Below are 18,271 nucleotides of genomic sequence, written 5' to 3'. Positions count from 1 at the left end.
TAGTTGAAAACTCAACTTTATGTTTGAGAATTCTTGAATTTTATCGAAAATTCGACTTTTTTTGTATTAAATTATTCTTTTTGTTTCAAAATTCTTCTTTTGTAGTTGAAAAATAACTTTTTAGTTGAAAATTCTTGAATTTTATTTTTTTTTCGGTAGAAAATTAATCTTTTTGTTTGAAAATTCATCTTTTTTAGTTGAAAATCCAACTTTTCGGATGACAATTCTTGAATTTTATTGAAAATTTGTGTTTTTTTGTATAGAAAATTAATCTTTTTGTTTAAAAATTCTTTTTTTATTTGAAAATTCAACTTTTTAAATTTTATTAAAAATTCGTTTTTTTTCGCTTGAAAATTATTCTTTTGGTTTAAAAATTTACCTTTTTGGTTAAAAATTTAACTAGATTTTAAAGTTAAATTACCTTTTAAAAAAACAAAATTTTCTTTCTTCATTAAAAATTCGACTGTTTGTTTGAAAATTCTTGAATTTTATCGAAAATTCGTTTTTTTTTTTTGTAGAAAATGATTCTTTTTGTTTAAAAATTCTATTTTAGTTGAAAATTCAACTTCTTGAATTTTCTTCAAAATTCGTCTTTTTTGGTAGTAACTTAAACTTTAAAGGAAAGTAAACGTAAAGTTTAAAATTCATATTTTTTAGTTGAAAAAATAACTTTTTTTTGGAAAATCTTGAATTATATAGAAAAGTCGTTTTTTTAAATAGAAAATTAATCTTTTTGTTCAAATATTTTTTTTAATTCAACTTCTTGAATATTACGAAAAAAATTCATTTTTTCGGTCGAAAATTAATCTTTTGGTTTAAAAATTCATTTTTTTTGTTAAAAATGTAACTTTTTGGATGAAAATTCTTAAATTTTATTGAAAATTTGTTTGTTTTTTTTTTATTATAGAAAATGAATCGTTTTGTTAAAAAAACCTTTTTGATGTAAAAATCGAACTTCTTGAATTTTTTTACAAATTCTTTTTTTTTTGGTCTAAAATTAATCTTTTGGTTTAAAAATTCATGTTTTTAGTTTAAACTTCAATTTTTCAGCTTCAAATTCTTGAATTTTAATAAAAATTTGTCTTTTTGGTAGCAACTTAATATTTTTGTTTAAAAATTCTTCTGTTTTAGTTGAAAATTCAACTTTTTGGTTGCAAATTCTTGAATTTGGTTAGGAAACAATTTTTTCAATAGAAAAGTAATCTTTTTGTTAAAAAATTCTTCCTTTTGAGTTGAAAATTCAACTTTTTGGTGGAAATTTCTTGAATTTTGTTTAAAAAAAACGTTTTTTTCGGTACAAAATTAATCCTTTCGTTTAAAAAGTCATCTTTTTAGTAACAAATTTAAGCAGATTTTAAATTTGAGCTACCTTTTTAAGAAAAAAATAATAATTTTTTTCTTCATTAAAAATTCAACTTTTTGTTTGAGAATTCTTTAATTTTATCAAAAATTGGTCTTTTTTGGTAGTAAATTATTCTTTTTGTATCAAAGCTCAACTTCTTGATTAAAAATTCTTGAATTTTGTTCAAAATTCGTATTTTCTGGTAGTAACTTAAACTTTAAAGGAAAGTAAACGTAAAGTATTAAATTCATATTTTTTAGTTGAAAAAATAACTTTTTGTTGGAAAATCTTGAATTATATAGAAAATTCGTTTCTTTTTAAATAGAAAATTAATCTTTTTGTTTAAAAATAATTTTTTTAATTTAACTTCTAGAATTTTACTAAGAAATTCGTTTTTTTCGGTCGAAAATTAATCTTTTGGTTTAAAAATTCATTTTTTTTTGTTAAAAATGTAACTAGATTTTAAAGTAGAACTACCTTTTTGTTTAAAAGTTCTTTTTCAGTTAAAAATGTAACATTCTTGATTAAGAAAGCTTAAATTTTGTTCAAAATTCGTCTTTTTTGGTAGTAACTCAATCTCTTTGTTTCAAAATTTTTCTTTTGTAGTTGAAAAAATAACTTTCTCTCGTTAAAAATTTAACAAAATGATTTTAAAGTTTCTTCAATAAAATTTTTTTTCCTTGGAAATTCAACTTTTAATTTGAAAATTCATAAATTTGATTGAAAATTCTTCTGTTTAGTAGTAAATTAATCTTTCTGTTAAAAAATTCACCTTTTTTAGTTGAAAAAATTACTTTTTAGTTGAAAATTCCTGAACTTAGTAAAAATTTATTTGTTTTCAGTAGAAAAGTAATCTTCTTGTTTGAAAATTCGTCTTTTTTAGTTAAAAATCCAACTTTTTGGTTGAAAATTCTTAAATTTAGTTAAAAATCCATTTTTTCGGTAGAAAATTAATCTTTTTGTTTAAAAATTTAACAATTAGATTTTCAAGGTTTCAAAGTTTCTTGAATTTGGTAAATAATTGTCTTTTTTAGTAAAAACAATATTTTTGTTTAAAAATTAATCTTTTTTTAGTTGAAAAAATAAATTTTTGGTTGAAAATTCTTGAATTTGGTTAATAAAAAAGTCGGTAGAAAATTATTCTTTTTGTTTAAAAATTCATCTTTTTTATTTGAAACTTTAATTTCATGTTTGAAATTTCTTGAATTTTATTAATAGTTCGTCTTTTTCGTAGTCGATTATTCTTTTTGTTTAAAATCTCTTCTCTGTTAGTTAAAAATTCAATTTCTTGGTTGAGAACATTTAAATTCGATTTTTCGGTATAAAAATTAATTTGTTTGTTTCGAAATTAATCTTTTTCATTAAAAAATTAACAACTAGGTTTTAAAGTTGAAATACTTTCTTAAAAATTAAAAAAAATCTTTCTTTAAAATACAACTTTTTTTTGAGTGAATTTGGTTCAAGTTTCGTTTTTTCAGTAGAAAATTAATTTTTTTGTTTAAAAATTCATCTTTTTAGTTACAAATTTACCAAACCAGGTATTAAATTTTAACTACCTTTAAAAAAAGCAATTGTAATTGAAAGTTGATCTATTCCATTTTTGGTCGATAATGGGTCTTTTTTTAGGTAAAAATTCAACTTTTTGTTCAATTTGAACTATTTTGTTACAAATTCGTTTTGTTTTTGTAGTTGAAAATTAATCTAGTTTAGTTGAAAATTCAACTTTTCGGTCGAGAGTTTTTGTATTTTGTTGGAAATTCTCATACTTTTTCGTATAAAATTAACTTTTTTATCAAAATTTCATACTTTTCATTTGATAATTCAACTGTTTTGTATAGAAAATTTGTCATTTTGTATTAAAATTAAATAATTTAGTAAAAAAAAATCAATTATTTGGTAGAAAATTCTTTTTTTTTATAATTTAATTTCCTATTTAAACAATTCAACAATACACATTTTAAAACTTACTCTAAAAATCACTTTTTTAATTTAAATTGTTGATTTATTACCGACTTGATTTTATTGATTCGCTATAAACACAAAAATTATGGTTAATCCTGAAGTTACATTACAATTATTTTTATTACTTTTTATTAAATTCGATTGGAACTTTTTTTTTCTAGTCGGGATGAACAAATTAAAAGCGAGGAAGAATTATCAAAAATCGAGTCAGAATTGGCTCAAGTTAATGAAAAATTCAGAAAGACGGTGCCTAAGAAGATTTTAAATGGCATTGAGAGCGTGAAGAAAGTCCTCCAAATTTTCAGGTAAAAATAAATTAATAAAAATGAGATTTAGAAAGCTGGAAACCCTGGAACTGTCCGATTTTTTTTTAAAGTTAGAATACAGAAAAATAGGTTTATATATTGATGTGATTAACTATTTTGGTAAAAATTATTAAAATTTTTCTTATATTTGAAATTTATTTTTTAACAGGAAATTAAATTGTTTTATTTTTCGTTGCAAATTGATATTTTTTAGTTGAAAATTCATCTTTTTGGTTTAAAACTCAACTATTCCAGTTAAAGATTTATCATTTTAGTTAAAAACTCATCACTTTGTTTTTCAAATTTAACTAAATATTCCATCGTTTTTGTTAAAAATTCATCTATTTTGTGAAAATTAGTCTTTTTTTTGTAAAAGTTAATGTTCTAGGTTAAAAATTCATCTTTATTATTATTTTTTTAATTCAACTTTTTGTTTTAAAATTCACATGTTTGGTTGAAGAAAGAATCTATTTGGTTGAAAATGCATAAGTTTGGTTTAAATTTGTTATTTTTTTATGGAAAAAAATGAAAAAAATGAAAATTTAACTTCCATTTTTGGTTGAAAATTGATATTTTTAAGTTGTAAATTCAACTGTTTCGTTGAGTACTAACGCGTTTTGTTGAAAATTCGTTTTTTTGGTTAAAAATTAAACTATTCCAGTTAAAGATTAATCATTTTCTTTTTCAAATTTAACTAAAAATTCTGCCGTTTTTGTTAAAAATGCATCTATTTTGTTGAAAATTTGTCATTTTTTTGGTTGAAATTAATATTCTAAGTTAAAAATTCATCTATTCTTTTAAAATTCAACAATTGCAGTTGAAGATTCATCATTTTCGTTAAAAATTCATCAATTTAGTGACTTTTTTTTTATTGGAAAATTAATTTTAACTATTCCATTTTATGTTAAAAACTGATCTTTATTAGTTCGGAATTGAATTATTTGGTTAAAAATTGATCTTTTTAATTTCTAAATTCGACCATTTTGTTAAAAATTCATGAATCTTGTTGGGAAAGTGTTTTTTTTTTATTAGAAAATTAATTTTGTTTAAAAATTCACATCTTTGGTTTAAAAAAAAAGCTTTTTTGTTGAAAATTAATATCTTTTGTTAAAAATTCACCAGTTAGGTTTAATATGTTTTTTTTAGAAATATAATTTTTATGAACTGAAAATTTAACTATTCCATTTTTCATTGAAAATTGATCTTTTTTAGTTGAAAATTCAACTATTTGATTGAAAATTGATATTTTTTTACTTGAAAATTGAGGTATTTTGTTAGAAAATTAATCTTCTTTTTTGAAAATTCACACCTTTGGTTAAAAAAAGAAACTATTTGGTTGAATATTAATACCTTTGGTTAAAAATTGATCAGTTTCGTTTAAATTTGTTATTTTTTGGTGAAAAATTCATTTTCTGAACTGAAAATTTAACTGTTTCATTTGTGGATGAAAACTGGTCTTTTTAAGTTGAAAATTCAACCATTTCTTTAAAAACTCATGAATCTTGTTGAGAAAACGTATTTTTTGGTAGAAAATTAATTATCTTGTTTGAAAATTTACATCTTTGGTTGAAAAAAATATCTATTTAGTTGAATGATAAACTGTTTGGTTAAAATTTCATCACTTTGGTTTAATATATATATTTTTTAATTATAATTTTTATAAACTAAAAATCTAACTGTTCTATTTTAATTGAAAATTGGTCTTTTTTTGGGCGGAAGTTAAACTATTTGGTTGAAAATTAATATTTTTAATGAGAAATTCATTTTTTTTTTAAATTGTTTTTTTTTGTGTGGAAAATTAATTTTTTCAACTGAAAATTGAGCTGTTTCATTTCTCGATGAAAATTAATCTTCTTGTTTGAAAATTCACATCTTTGGTTGAAAAAAATATCTATTTATTTGAAAAATAAACTCTTTGATTAAAAATTCATCAGTTTGGTTAAATATATATTTTTTTGAAATATAATTTTTATAAACTGAAAATTTAACTGTTCCATTTTGGTTGAAAATTGATCTTTTTTGGATGGAAATTATACTATTTGGTTGAAAATTAATATCTTTGATTAAAAATTCATCATTTTGGCTAAAATTTGTTTTTTTTTTGTGTGGAAAATGAATGTTGTCAACTGAAAACTGAACTGTTTAATTTTTGTATAAAAATGTGTCCTTTTTAATTGGAAATTCAACCATTTCTTTAAAAAAATGCATGAATCTTGTTGAGAAAGCGTATTTTTTTGTAGAAAATTAATCTTGTTTGAAAATTCACATTTTTGGTTTTAAAAAAATCTATTTAGTTGAAAGATAAACTCTTTGGTTAAAAATTCATCACTTTGTTTTAATATTTTTTTGTTTAAAAATATCATTTTTATAAACTGAAAATTTAACTGTTCCATTTTGGTTGAAAATTGATATTTTTTGGGTGGAAATTAATTTATTTAGTTGAAAATTAATGTCTTTGATTAAAAATGCATCATTTTGGCTAAAATTTGTTTTTTTTTGTGTGGAAAATTAATTTTTTCAACTGAAAATTGAACTGCTTTATTTTTGGATGGAAATTTCTCTTTTTGAATTGAAAATTCAACCATTTCTTTCAAAATTCATGTATCTTGTTGAGAAAGCGTACTTATTAATAGAAAATTAATCTTCTTGTTTGAAAATTCACATCTTTGGTTGAAAAAAGAAACTATTTGGTTGAAAGTTAATATCTTTGGTTAAAAATTCATCAGTTTGGTTTAAATTTGTTATTTTTTGTTGGAAAATTAATTTTCTAAATTTAAAATTCAACTGTTCCATTTTTTGTTGAAAATTGATATTTTTTTAGTTAAAAATTCAACTACTTGGTTGAAAATTGATATTTTTTATTTGGAAATTCAACCATTTATTTGAAAATTCAAAGTGTTTTTTTTTTTAAATTAATCTTCTTGTTTGAAAATTCACATCTTTGATCTAAAAAGATCTATTTAGTTCGAAGAGAAACTGTTTGGTTAATAATTCATCACTTTGATTGATACTTTGTGTGTGGAAAATTCCATTGTTTTATATAAAAATTAATTTATTTTGTTAAAAATTAGTATTTTTTTGTAGAAATTAATATTCTCGTTTCAAAAATCATCACTCTGTTTGAAAATTTAACTGAATATTCCACCGTTTTATTAGAAAATTCATGCATTTAGTTCAAAATTAGCCTTTTTTTGTAGAAATTAATATTCTAGTTTAAAAATTCATCTATTTTTTTTTTAATTCAACTATTATAGTGGAAGATTGATGATTTTAGTTAAAAATTCATCACTTTGTTTTTTAAATTTAACTGAATATTCAATCGTTTTATTTAAAAATTAATGTATTTTGTTGAAAATTAGTATTTTTTTGTAGAAATTAATATTCTAGTTAAAAAATTCATCCATTTTTTTAGAAATTCGACTATTAAAGTTAAAGATTTATCATTTTATTTAAAAAATCATCACTTTGTTTGAAAATTTAACTGAATATTCCACCGTTTTATTAAAAAATTCATGCATTTAGTTCAAAATTAGCCTTTTTTGTAGAAATTAATATTCTAGTTCAAAAAGTCATCTATTTTTTTTTTAATTCAACTATTGCAGTGGAAGATTGATGATTTTAGTTAAAAATTCATCACTTTGTTTTTTAAATTCAACTGAATATTCAATCGTTTTATTTAAAAATTAATGTATTTTGTTGAAAATTAGTTTTTTTTTTGTAGAAATTAATATTCTAGTTTAAAAATTCATCCATTTTTTTTAATTTGACTCTTGCAGTTGAACATTCATCATTTTAGTTAAAAATTCGTCAATTTAGTCACTTTTTTTAAAATTAATTTTAAGTATTCCATTTCAGGTTAAAAGATGATCATTTTTTAGTTTGGAATTGAACTATTTGGTTGAAAATTATGCTTTTTGGTTGGAAATTAGACTATTTGGTTAGGAATTCATGTATTCTGTTGAAAATTCTTTCTTTTTAAAATAATAAATTAATCTTTTTCGTTGAAAATTCAACGATTGGGTTAAAAAAATTTTCCATCCTCTTAAAAATTCAATATTTCTCAATGAAAAATGAGGAACTTGAAGCTTTTTAAATTGAATACAAATATATTAGCCACCCTGAATTTGAAAAATAAATTCATTGGAATTGTCACTCTATTTTTCCCTAGGATCTGACTAGACACCCTGAAAGTATTCCAATTTTTAGAATATTTTTAGAACGAAAAGAAAAATGCAAAAAAGAATATTGTTTGCAGAGAACGAGAGGAAAGTACAAATGGCTACTTTGGTTTACTGATCGATCTTTTTCGAATCACGGAAGAAAAAGTGAAACTGGCAGTTGAAAATACAGCAGGAAATCGTTTATTTCACTTTGTCGTTGCAACTGACGAATTGGCGACGAGAATTGTGGAAGAAATGAACAAATTGGATCTTCCCGGAGAGGCGAATTTTCTCCCGCTGGATCGAATGCGTTTTTTGAAGCTAGAAAGCAATCCGAAAGACGCTTTTCAGATGTTGACTTATCTGGAATACGATTTAGAACATGATGGCGCCATAAGGTTTAAATTAATTTATAAATATTCCATTTTTAAATTAAATCGTTTTAAATTATTATTAATTATTTCAAATTATATTAGATTTTAGATAAGGAAAGTTTTGCAAGCAGTTTTTAGAGTTGAAGTAAAGTGCTTTAAGAAAGAAACATTTTGGAATTATAACAGAAATTTCTTTACATTCTTTGCGAATTTTTTTTTAGTTAAAAATTCAACTTGGTTAAAAATTAAACTCTGTTTTTAAAAATCAATTTTTTTGCCTCAAGATTTATCATTTTAAATTTAAATTCATCGTAAATCAATTCATCCAATCAATTTTTCTTTTCTTTGGTCAAAATTCTACTATTTGGTTGAAAATTGATTTTTTGCATTTAAAAAATCAACGGTTTGTTTAAAAGTGTATGCTCTTTGTGAAAAATTCGTCCTTTTTGTCGAAAACCAATCGGTATTATTAAAAATTCATCTTTTTCGCATAAAATTCAAGTATTTGGTTGAAAATGCATCTTTGAAGATAGAAAATTCAAGTTTTTGGTTCATACTTGAACTATTTTCATTAAAATTTAATTATTTTGTTAAAAATCCAAGTATTTTGTCAAAAAATATCTTTTATATTAAAAAATTTATTTTTTTTTAATATTCATCTAAACGTACAGAAAATTCGTTCTTTTTGATTAAAAACTCATCTTTTTTGTTTTAAATTTAATTTTTTTATACAAAATTCAAATATTTAGTTAAATAGTTAAAAATTTAATTATTGTGTTGAAAATAAAAGAAGTTTGTTAAAATTTCAAGTATTTTGTTAAAAATTCAACTGATTTGTGAAAAATTTAATTGTTTTGTTGAAAATTAACTTTTTTCGTTAAAAATCCATCTTTTTGGGTTTAAAAGTCAACTTTATTCTAAAATTAAATCAACTAAATCTCAAAAATTAAACTTTTTTTTTTGTTTAAAAAATAAATGATCCTTTTAAGGAAAAATTCTTGCATTTTCTTAAAAATGAATCTTTTGGTAAAAAATTAATCTTGGTTGAAAATTGATTCTTCTTAGTTGAAAATTCAACTATTTGCTTGAAAATTTAATTATTTTGTTTAAAATTCAAAGTTTTGATTCAAAATTTTAGTTCAAAATTCGTCTATCGATTTTTTTTACGCTCGTATCGAATTCATATTTTTTCCAGTTACAAATTTAACTACTTGGTTAAAAATGGATATTATGCATTTAAAAATTAAACTGTTTGTTTGATAATTTATGTACTTTGTAGAAAATTCGTGTTTTTTTTGTAGAAAATTAATCTGTATCATTGAAAATTCATCTTTTTGGCATAAAATTCAAGTTTTTGGTTCATATGTAAACTATTTTTTTTTAAATTTAATTACTTTGTTTAAAATTCAAGTATTTTGTTAAACACGCATCTTTTACATCACAAAATTTAATGTTTTTTTAAACATTCATCTAAACGTACACAAAATTTGTTCTTTTTTATTAAAAACTCATCTTTTTTGTTGAAAATTTAACTGTCTTCTAAAAAATTTAAATATTTAGTTAAATTTCGGTTTTGGGTCGAAGATTAATATTTTTTGTTTGAAAATTAGATCATTTGGTTAAAAAATCAACTGTTTTGTAAATCATTGAATTATTTTGTTTAAAATTCAATGATTTTGTTTAAAATTTAATGATTTTGTTGAAAATTTATTTTTTGGGTTAAAAAGTCAATTTTGTTTTAAAACATTCAACTTTTTACGATGAAAATTCACCTTTCAATTAAATCTTAAATTAACTTATAAATAATTCAGTTTTTTTGCTGAAAATGAAAATTTTTTTGGTTAAATTTTAATTTTTTTGTTTAAAAATTCAGCTTTATGTCTTAAAAACTTAAGCTCTCAGTAGAAAGTGTTAAATATTGTTTAAAATCAACTTTTTTTGGTGAAAATTGAACAATTTAGTTATAAATTGATATTTTTTTATTTAAAAATTTAATTATTTATTTTTTAAATTTATGTACGTTGTGGAAAATTTGTCTTTTGTTTTTGTTTGTAAAAAATTAATCTTTATCGTTGAAAATGTACCTTTTTTACATAAAGTTCAACACTTCTAGTTTAGGATTCATAATTTTAGTTGAAAACTCATAAGTTTGGCTGATAATTATTTTCTTTAACTAAAAATTAATATTTGTTGCATCTTTGTTTAAAAATTCAACAATTTTTGTGAAAATTGGCTTTTTTTAATTGCAAATTCAACTATTTAATTGAAGATTCACGTCTTTTTTTTAATAGATTTTTTTTGGTAGAAAATTATATTTTTCTTTGAAAGTTAATATTCTTGTTTAAACATTCTTTTTTAAATTTATTCACATATTTTATTTTGTTCTATTCTTTTTGGTTAAAAATTGAAGTATTCTAATTAAATATTTATCATTTCAGTTGAAAATTCATCTTTTATGCTGGAAATAAAAATATTCCATTGAAAGTTAAACTTTTGTGTTGAAAATTAATTTTGTTTTTGGCAGAAGATACATCGTTTTAATGGAAAATTCATTTTTTTTTTTTTTTGAAAAATGGGTTATGTCATTGAGAACTTGTTTTTTCTTCAAATGTTCTTTGTTTAAAAATGTTTTTTTAACTGAAACATTTTTTGTTAAAAACTTTATTTTTTTGTTGAAAATTCGTCTGTTTTTTGGTTGAAAAATTATCTTTTTTAGTTGCAAAATCCTGTATTTTGTTGTGAATTCATCTTTTCGTAGAAAATTGATATTCCTGATTAAAAATCGATACTTTTTAGTTAAAAATACAAATATCTGGTTCAAAATATAATTATATTGTTGAAAATTCAGAATTTTTGTTTAAAATTCAAAATAAATTTCAAGTTTAATTTGTAGAAATTCATCTTTTTGCAAAAAATTAATCTTATTGATTAAAAATTTAATTAATCTTTTGAAAATTCAAAATTTTTTTTTTTAATTGAAAATTTTAGATCAAAATTCATCTCTGGTTTGATTTGTTTATGAAAATTCGTCTTTTGGTAGAAAATTCGTTTATTGGATTAAAATTTATCCTTTATAGTTAAATATTTAACTTCTTGGTTGAAAATTCAACTACTTTGTTGAAAATTAAAAATTTTGGTTAAATATTCTAAATTTTAGTTTAAAATTTATCTCTGGTTTCATGTGATCTTCAAATCCATATTTTGGTAGAAAATCAATCCTGTTGCTTTAAAATTTATCCTTTTAAGTTGAAAATATACCATTGGTTTAATTTATAATCTTGAAATTCGTCCTCTGGTATAAAATTAATCTTCTGCGATGAAAATTCATTTCTTTAGACGAAACTTCGTTTTTTTAAATTAAAAATTAATTTTGTAACCTGATAATTTAACTATTCCATTTTTGGTTGAAAAATTATTATATTTTTTAGGTAAAAATTCCTGAATTTTGTTTTTGATTCATTTTTAGGTAGAAAATTAATATTCTTCGTTGAAACTTGATCCTTTTCAGTTACAAATTCAACTATTTAAAAAAAAATTCAATTGTTTTGTTGAAAATTCAAAATTTTGGTTACATATTATGAAATATTATATTTTAAATATATATTTTAAATATTATATTTTGGTTTAAAATCAATCTTCTTGGTTGAAAATTCATTTCTTGGGTCGAAATGTTCCTTGTTAATGTTGAAAATTAATTTTCTTGACTGAAAACTGATCCTTTTGAGTTGAAAATTCAAAAATTAGTTTAAAATTTATACCCTTTTTAAAAATTCAAAATCTAAGTGTAAAATTCATGTCTGGTTTAACTTGATGTTAAAAATTCGTCCTCTAGTAGAACATTAATAATTTGGTTTGAAAATTCATTTCTTGTGTCAAAATTTGTCTAAAATTTAAAAATTCTAGTTCGAAATTTATCTTAAAAATGTGTTCTTTAAAAATCGTCTTTTGATAAGTAGTAAATTAATCTTCTCGCTTAAAAATGCATTTCTATGGTGGACACTTCATTTTTTTATGGTTGAAAATTAATTTTGTAAACTGAAAATTAAACTATTACATTTATGGTTGAAAAATGTTCTTTTTTCCTGAAAATTCCTGTATTTTGTTGTATTTTTATCTTTTAGTAGAAAATTATTCTTCTTAGTGCAAAATTCATCCTTTTCAGTTGAAAAATTTTGAAAAATGATCCTTTTCAGTTGAAAATTCAAAATTTCAGTTCAAAATTCTTTTGCAATTTAGTGTATTCTTGAAAATTCATTGTTTGTAGAAAATTAATCTTCATGGTTTAAAATAGATTCTTTTTAGTGTTTTTTTAGTCTTGAAAAATAAATGTTTCTGAATTATAATCGAAATTTTTTTACGCTCGTTGCGAATTCATATTTTTTCAATTAAAAATGTAACTACTTGGTTAAAAATTGATATTTTGCATTTAAAAATTAAACTGTTTGTTTGATAATTTATGTACTTTGTAGAAAATTCGTTTTTTTTTTGTAGAAAATTAATCTGTATCATTGAAAATTCATCTTTTGGCATAAAATTCAAGTTTTTGGTTCATACTTAGACTATTTTTTTAAAATTTAATTACTTTGTTTAAAATTCAAGTATTCTGTTAAAAACGCATCTTTTACATCACAAAATTTAATGTTTTTTTTTTTAAATATTCGTCTAAACGTACAGAAAAATTGTTCTTTTTTGTTGAAAATTTAACTGTCTTCTAAAAAATTTTAATATTAAGTTAAATTTCGGTTTTATATATTTTTGGTTTGAAAATAAGATCGTTTGGTTAAAAAATCATCATTATAGGTGAAAAAATTAACAATTTGATTAAAAAATCAACTGTTTTGTAAATAATTGAATTATTTCGTTTAAAATTTAATTATTTTGTTGAAAATTCATTTTTTTGGGTTTAAAAGTCAATTTTGTTTTAAAACATTCAACTTTTTACGATGAAAATTTACGTTTTAATTAAATCTTAAATTGACTTATAAATAATTCAGTTTTTTTGCTGAAAACGAAACTGTTTTTGTTTAAATTTTAATTTTGTTGTATTTTTATCTTTTAGTAGAAAACTATTCTTCTTAGTGCAAAATTCATCCTTTTCAGTTGAAAATTCAACTATTTGGTTGAAAATTTAATTACTTTTTTGAAAAATGATCCTTTTCAGTTGAAAATTCAAAATTTCAGTTCAAAATTCATCTCGAATTTAGTGTGTTCTTAAAAATTCATTTTTTGTAGAAAATTAATCTTCATGGTTTAAAATAGATCGATTTAATTAAAAATTTAACTATTTTGTTGAAAATTTAATTACTGTTTTGAAAATCCAATATCTTGGTTAAAAACGCAACACTTTAGTTCAAAATTCATCTTTGGTTTATTGTGTTCTCAAAAATTCGTATCTTATTAGAAAATTAGTCTTTTAGGTAGAAAATTTACTTCTTTGGTTGAAAATTTTTTTTTGTTGTTGTTGAAAATCAATTTTGAAATCAGAAAATTTAACTATTGCATTTTTAGTTGAAAAATTATACATTTAGGCTGAAAATTTCTACATTTATTTGTATTTTCATTTTTTTTTAGAAAATTAATGGTATTCCTTGAAAATTTATCCGTTTTAGTTAAAAATGTAACTATTTAGCTTTAATTTTCATGTATATTCATGAAAATTCGTTTTTTGGTGAAAAGTTAATCTTTTAGGTTGAAAATTAATTTTGTAATTAAACTATTCCATTTTTTGTTGAAAAAGTTTTTTTTTACCTGAAAATTCCTGTATTTTATTGTCAATTCATTTTTTAATAAAAACTTAATCTTCTTGGTTGAAAATTTCTTGGTTGAAAAATTCGTTTCTTTTTTTTTTTTAATTAATTTTATAATCTGAAAATTTAACTATTCTATTTTTGATTAAAATTCTTTGTTAGCTGAAAATTCCTATATTTTGTTATAAGTTGATCTTTTTGTAGAAAATTAATCTTCCTGGTTGAAAGTTGATCCTTTTAAATTGAAAATTCAATTATTTGGTTTAAAATTTAATTACTTTCTTGAAAATTCACAATTTTGGGTAAAATTTCAACATTTTAGTTTAGAATTCATCTCTGGTTTAACGTATTCTTAAGAATTCGTCTCTTGGTAGAAAAATAAACTTTTCGGTTGAAAATTGTTCTTTTTTAATATAAAATTCATAATTTTTGTTCGAAATTTTATTACTTCTTGGAAAATTCAGAATTTTGGTAAAAGTTCGAAATCTTAGTTTAGAATTCACGCCTGGTACAATATATGTTCTTAAAAATGCATCTTGTTGGTAGAAAATTAATCTTGTTGGTTGAAAATTCACTTCTTTGGTCGAAACTTCGCTTTTTTTTTATTAAAAATTAATTTGATAAACTGAAAATTTAACTATTTCATTTTTTATTGAAAAATTATGATTTTTAGCTGAAAATTTCTGTATTTTGTTTTAAGTACATCTTTTGATCGAAAATTCATCTTTTTGGTTGAAAATTGATCTTTTTTAATTCAAAATTTAACTGAAAAATACATTTCTGGTTTAATTTATGTGCTTAAAAATTCATATTTAATCGTTTTTTTAGTAATAATTAATTTTGTTAAATCATATTTTAAATTTCCATTTTTGGTTCAAAAATTATCTTTTTTAGTTGAAAATTACTCTGTTTTGTTGTAAATTCATTTTCGAGTAGAAAATTAATCCTCTTGGATTAATAAATTTAATTAAATTCTTGAAAATTAGAAATTTGGGTAAAGTTTCCAAAATTTTAGTTCAAAATTCATCTCTGGTTAAATATATTTTTTGAAAAATTGTCTTTTGGTAGAAAATTAATCTTCTTAGTTGAACATTCATTTCTTTGTTTGAAAGTTCGCCTTTTTTTGTTTACAAATTAATTTTATGAAAAGAAAATTAAACAAATTCATTTTTATTGAAAAATGATATCTTTTAGTAGAAAAATCATCTTCATGTTTGAAAATGTATCCTTTTCAGTTGAAAATTGAACTATTTGGTTGAGAATTTAATTAATTTTTTTAAAATTGATCCTTTTTAGTTGAAAATTCATCTCTGGTTTAATGTGTTCTTAAAAATTCCTCTCTTGGTAGAAAACTAATCTTCTTGATTAAAAAATGTATCCTTTTTAGTTAATAATTTAACTATTTTGTTGAAAATTTAATTAATTTCTTGAAAATTCAATATTTGGGTTAAAAATAAAAATTAGTCTTTTTGGTAAAAAATTTATTTCTTCGGCCGAAAATTCTTTTTTTTCTGTTGAAAATCAATTTTGTAAACAGAAAATTAACTATTGCATTTTTATTTGAAAAAATATACATTTAAGCTGACAATTTCTACATTTATTTGTATTTTTATCTTTTTTAAGAAAATTAATCGCCTTGCTTAAAAATGTATGCGTTTTAGTTGAAAATTCAACTTATTGGTTCAAAATTTAATTACTTTCTTGAAAATTAAAAATTTTCGTTAAAAACTCCAAAGTTTTAGTTAAAAAATCATCTCTGGTTAAATATTTTTTTTTAATCGTCTTTTGGTAGAAAATTAATCTTGTTGGTTGAAAATTCACTTCTTTGTAGAAACTTCGCTTTTATTTTTGATTAAAAATTAATTTTTTAAACTGAAAATTAATCTTCTTGGTTAAAAATTGATCGTTTTTAGTTGAAAATTCAACTTATTGGTTCACAATTTAATTTCTTTCCTGAAAATTTAAAATTTTCGTTAAAAAATCATCTATGGTGAAATATGTTTTTTGAAAAATCGTCTTTTAGTAGAATATTAATCTTGTTGGTTGCAAATTCACTTCTTTAGTAGAAACTTAGCTTTTTTTTGGTTAAAAATTAATTTTTTAAACTGAAAATTTACCTGAAAATTAATCTTCTTTGTTGAAAATTCAAAATTTTCATTAAAAATTGAAAATATTAGTTCAAAAATAATCTCTGGTTTAATGTGTTCCTGAAAATTCATCTTTTAGTAGAAAAATAATCTTCATGTTTGAGAATTAATCCTTTTTACTTGAAAATTCAAAATGTAATTGAAAAATTCATTTCTGCTTTGATATATGTTCTTCAAAATTCATCTTTCAGTAGAAAATTAATCTTCTTGGTTGAAAATTCATCCCTTTCAGTTGCAAATTGAACTATTTGGTTGAGAATTTAATTAATTTGTTGAAAATTGATCCTTTCGCGTTGAAAATTCAAAATTTTAGTTCAAAATTCATCTCTTGGTAGAAAATTAATCTTCTTGAGAAAAAAAATCTATCCTTTTTAGTTGAAAATTCAACTATTTTGTTAAAAATTAAATCACTTTCTTGAAAATCCAATATTTGGATTAAAAATGCAACGTTTTAGTTAAAAACTCATTTGTGGTTTAATGTGTTCTCGAAAATTCGTATATTAGTAGAAAATTTATTTCTTTGGTCGAAAATTCTTCTTTTTTTTTGTGAAAATCAATTTCTTAAACTGAAAATTCAACTATTCCATTTTTAGTTGCAAAATTATCTATTTAAGCTGAGAATTTCTATACTTTCTTGTATTTTTATCTTTTTTTAGAAAATTAATCTTCTTGATTGAAAATGTATGTGTTTTAGTTAAAAATTTAACTATTTGGCTTAAATTTTCATGTATGTTCCTGAAAATTTGTTTGTTGGTGAAAAATTAATTTCTTTGTTTTTTTATTGTTGTTGAAAATTGGGTTTGTAAATTGATAAGTAAACTATTCCATTTTTGGTTGAAAAAAAATTTTTCACCAGAAAATTCCTGTATTTTGTTGTCAATTTATTTTTTGGTTGAAAATTAATTTATTTTTTTTGTCGTTGAAGATTAAATTTGTAAATTGATAATTAACTTTTTACATTTTTGGTTAAAAAATTATCTTTTTTAGCTGAAAATTCCTATATTTTGTTGTCAATTCATTTTTTGGTAGAAAATTGATATTGGTTGAAAATTGATCATTCTTAGTTGAAAATTCAACTATTTGGTTGAAAATTCGTTTCTTGGTTTCTTGTTGTTGTTGAAAATTATTTTATTAGCTGAAATTTTCTCTATTTTGTTGTTTTTTGGTAGAAAATCAATCTTTTTGGTTGAAAAATCAAGTAATTGATTGAAAATTCGTGTACGTTTTCAAAAATTCGTCTCTTGACAGAAAATTAATCTCCCTAGTAGAAAATTCAAGTCTTTTGTTAAAATTCCATATCTTTCGGTCAGGAAAAAATGAGGCAAAATGAAAAAAAAACTTATTTTTAAATAAATGTAAATATCAATGCAAAAAGATTTTGCTAATTTTTTTAGATCCGTTTTTGGAAGAACTTTAATCTGCAGAGACTTGGATTCAGCGAATGAATACGCAAAGTGCTTTAGTGTTGAGTGCTTAACTCTCTCGGGTGACCAAGTATTCGGTAATGGTAATATTGTAGGCGGCTATCAAGAGGAATCGAATTCACGTATACATATTTACGAGAAAAAAAAGAAATTGGAAATCAAGTCCGAAAGCTTTCAGGAACGCCTCGAAGAGATTCGGAAACAAATCAGTGAAGAGAACCAGGGCAAAATCAGAATTGAGAATGAGAAACAAATTTCGAATATTATTGCAAAACTCAAACTTGCCAAGTAAGTTTTTTTTTCATTTAATTCTTAATTTTTCATTAGAAACTAATCTATTTTAATTCAAAATTCATATTTTCTGTTGGCAAACTGATATCTTTTAGTTGGAAATTCAATTATTTAGTTAAGAAATTTATCTATTTTGTTAAAAAATCCTATTTTTTCTATAAAAAATACATATATGATTTTTGTTGAAAATTCATTACTTTGGTTTAAAAATTGTTTTGTTTTTTAATGGAAAAATAATTTGATTAAAATAGTTTGATTAAAAAATGATATTTTTTATTTAAAAATTCAACAATTTGGTTTAAAAATTAATATTTTTCAGTTAGAAATTCATTTATTTCGTTGAGAATTCATGTATTTTTATGAAAACTCGTTTTTTTTATAGAAAATTAGTGATTTTGGATAAAACTTTATCTCTTCGGTTCAAAATTAATTTATTTCAGTGGAAGATATTTATTTTTTGTTAAAAATTGATCACTTTGGTTTAAAAATTGTTTGGTTTCTTAATGGAAAATACTATTT

General features: G+C 21.3%; 1 protein-coding gene across 1 annotated transcript in view; it reads left to right on the top strand.

The window, feature by feature from the left end:
- The window catches only part of LOC117177395 (structural maintenance of chromosomes protein 3-like), a 74,254-nt gene that overhangs the window by 27,128 nt on the left and 28,855 nt on the right, over positions 1 to 18,271 (top strand). The window contains exons 10-12 of the mRNA XM_033368053.1: positions 3,466 to 3,609; positions 7,865 to 8,167; positions 17,432 to 17,749. Coding sequence (XP_033223944.1) covers positions 3,466 to 3,609; positions 7,865 to 8,167; positions 17,432 to 17,749 — 765 coding nt within the window. The remainder of the gene's footprint in view (positions 1 to 3,465; positions 3,610 to 7,864; positions 8,168 to 17,431; positions 17,750 to 18,271) is intronic.

Source organism: Belonocnema kinseyi, chromosome 1, assembly GCF_010883055.1.
Source record: "Belonocnema kinseyi isolate 2016_QV_RU_SX_M_011 chromosome 1, B_treatae_v1, whole genome shotgun sequence".
NCBI classification, from domain to species: Eukaryota; Metazoa; Arthropoda; class Insecta; order Hymenoptera; family Cynipidae; genus Belonocnema; species Belonocnema kinseyi.
The sequence above is the reverse complement of the archived record's forward strand: the minus strand, read 5'-3'. Positions and strand labels throughout refer to the sequence as shown.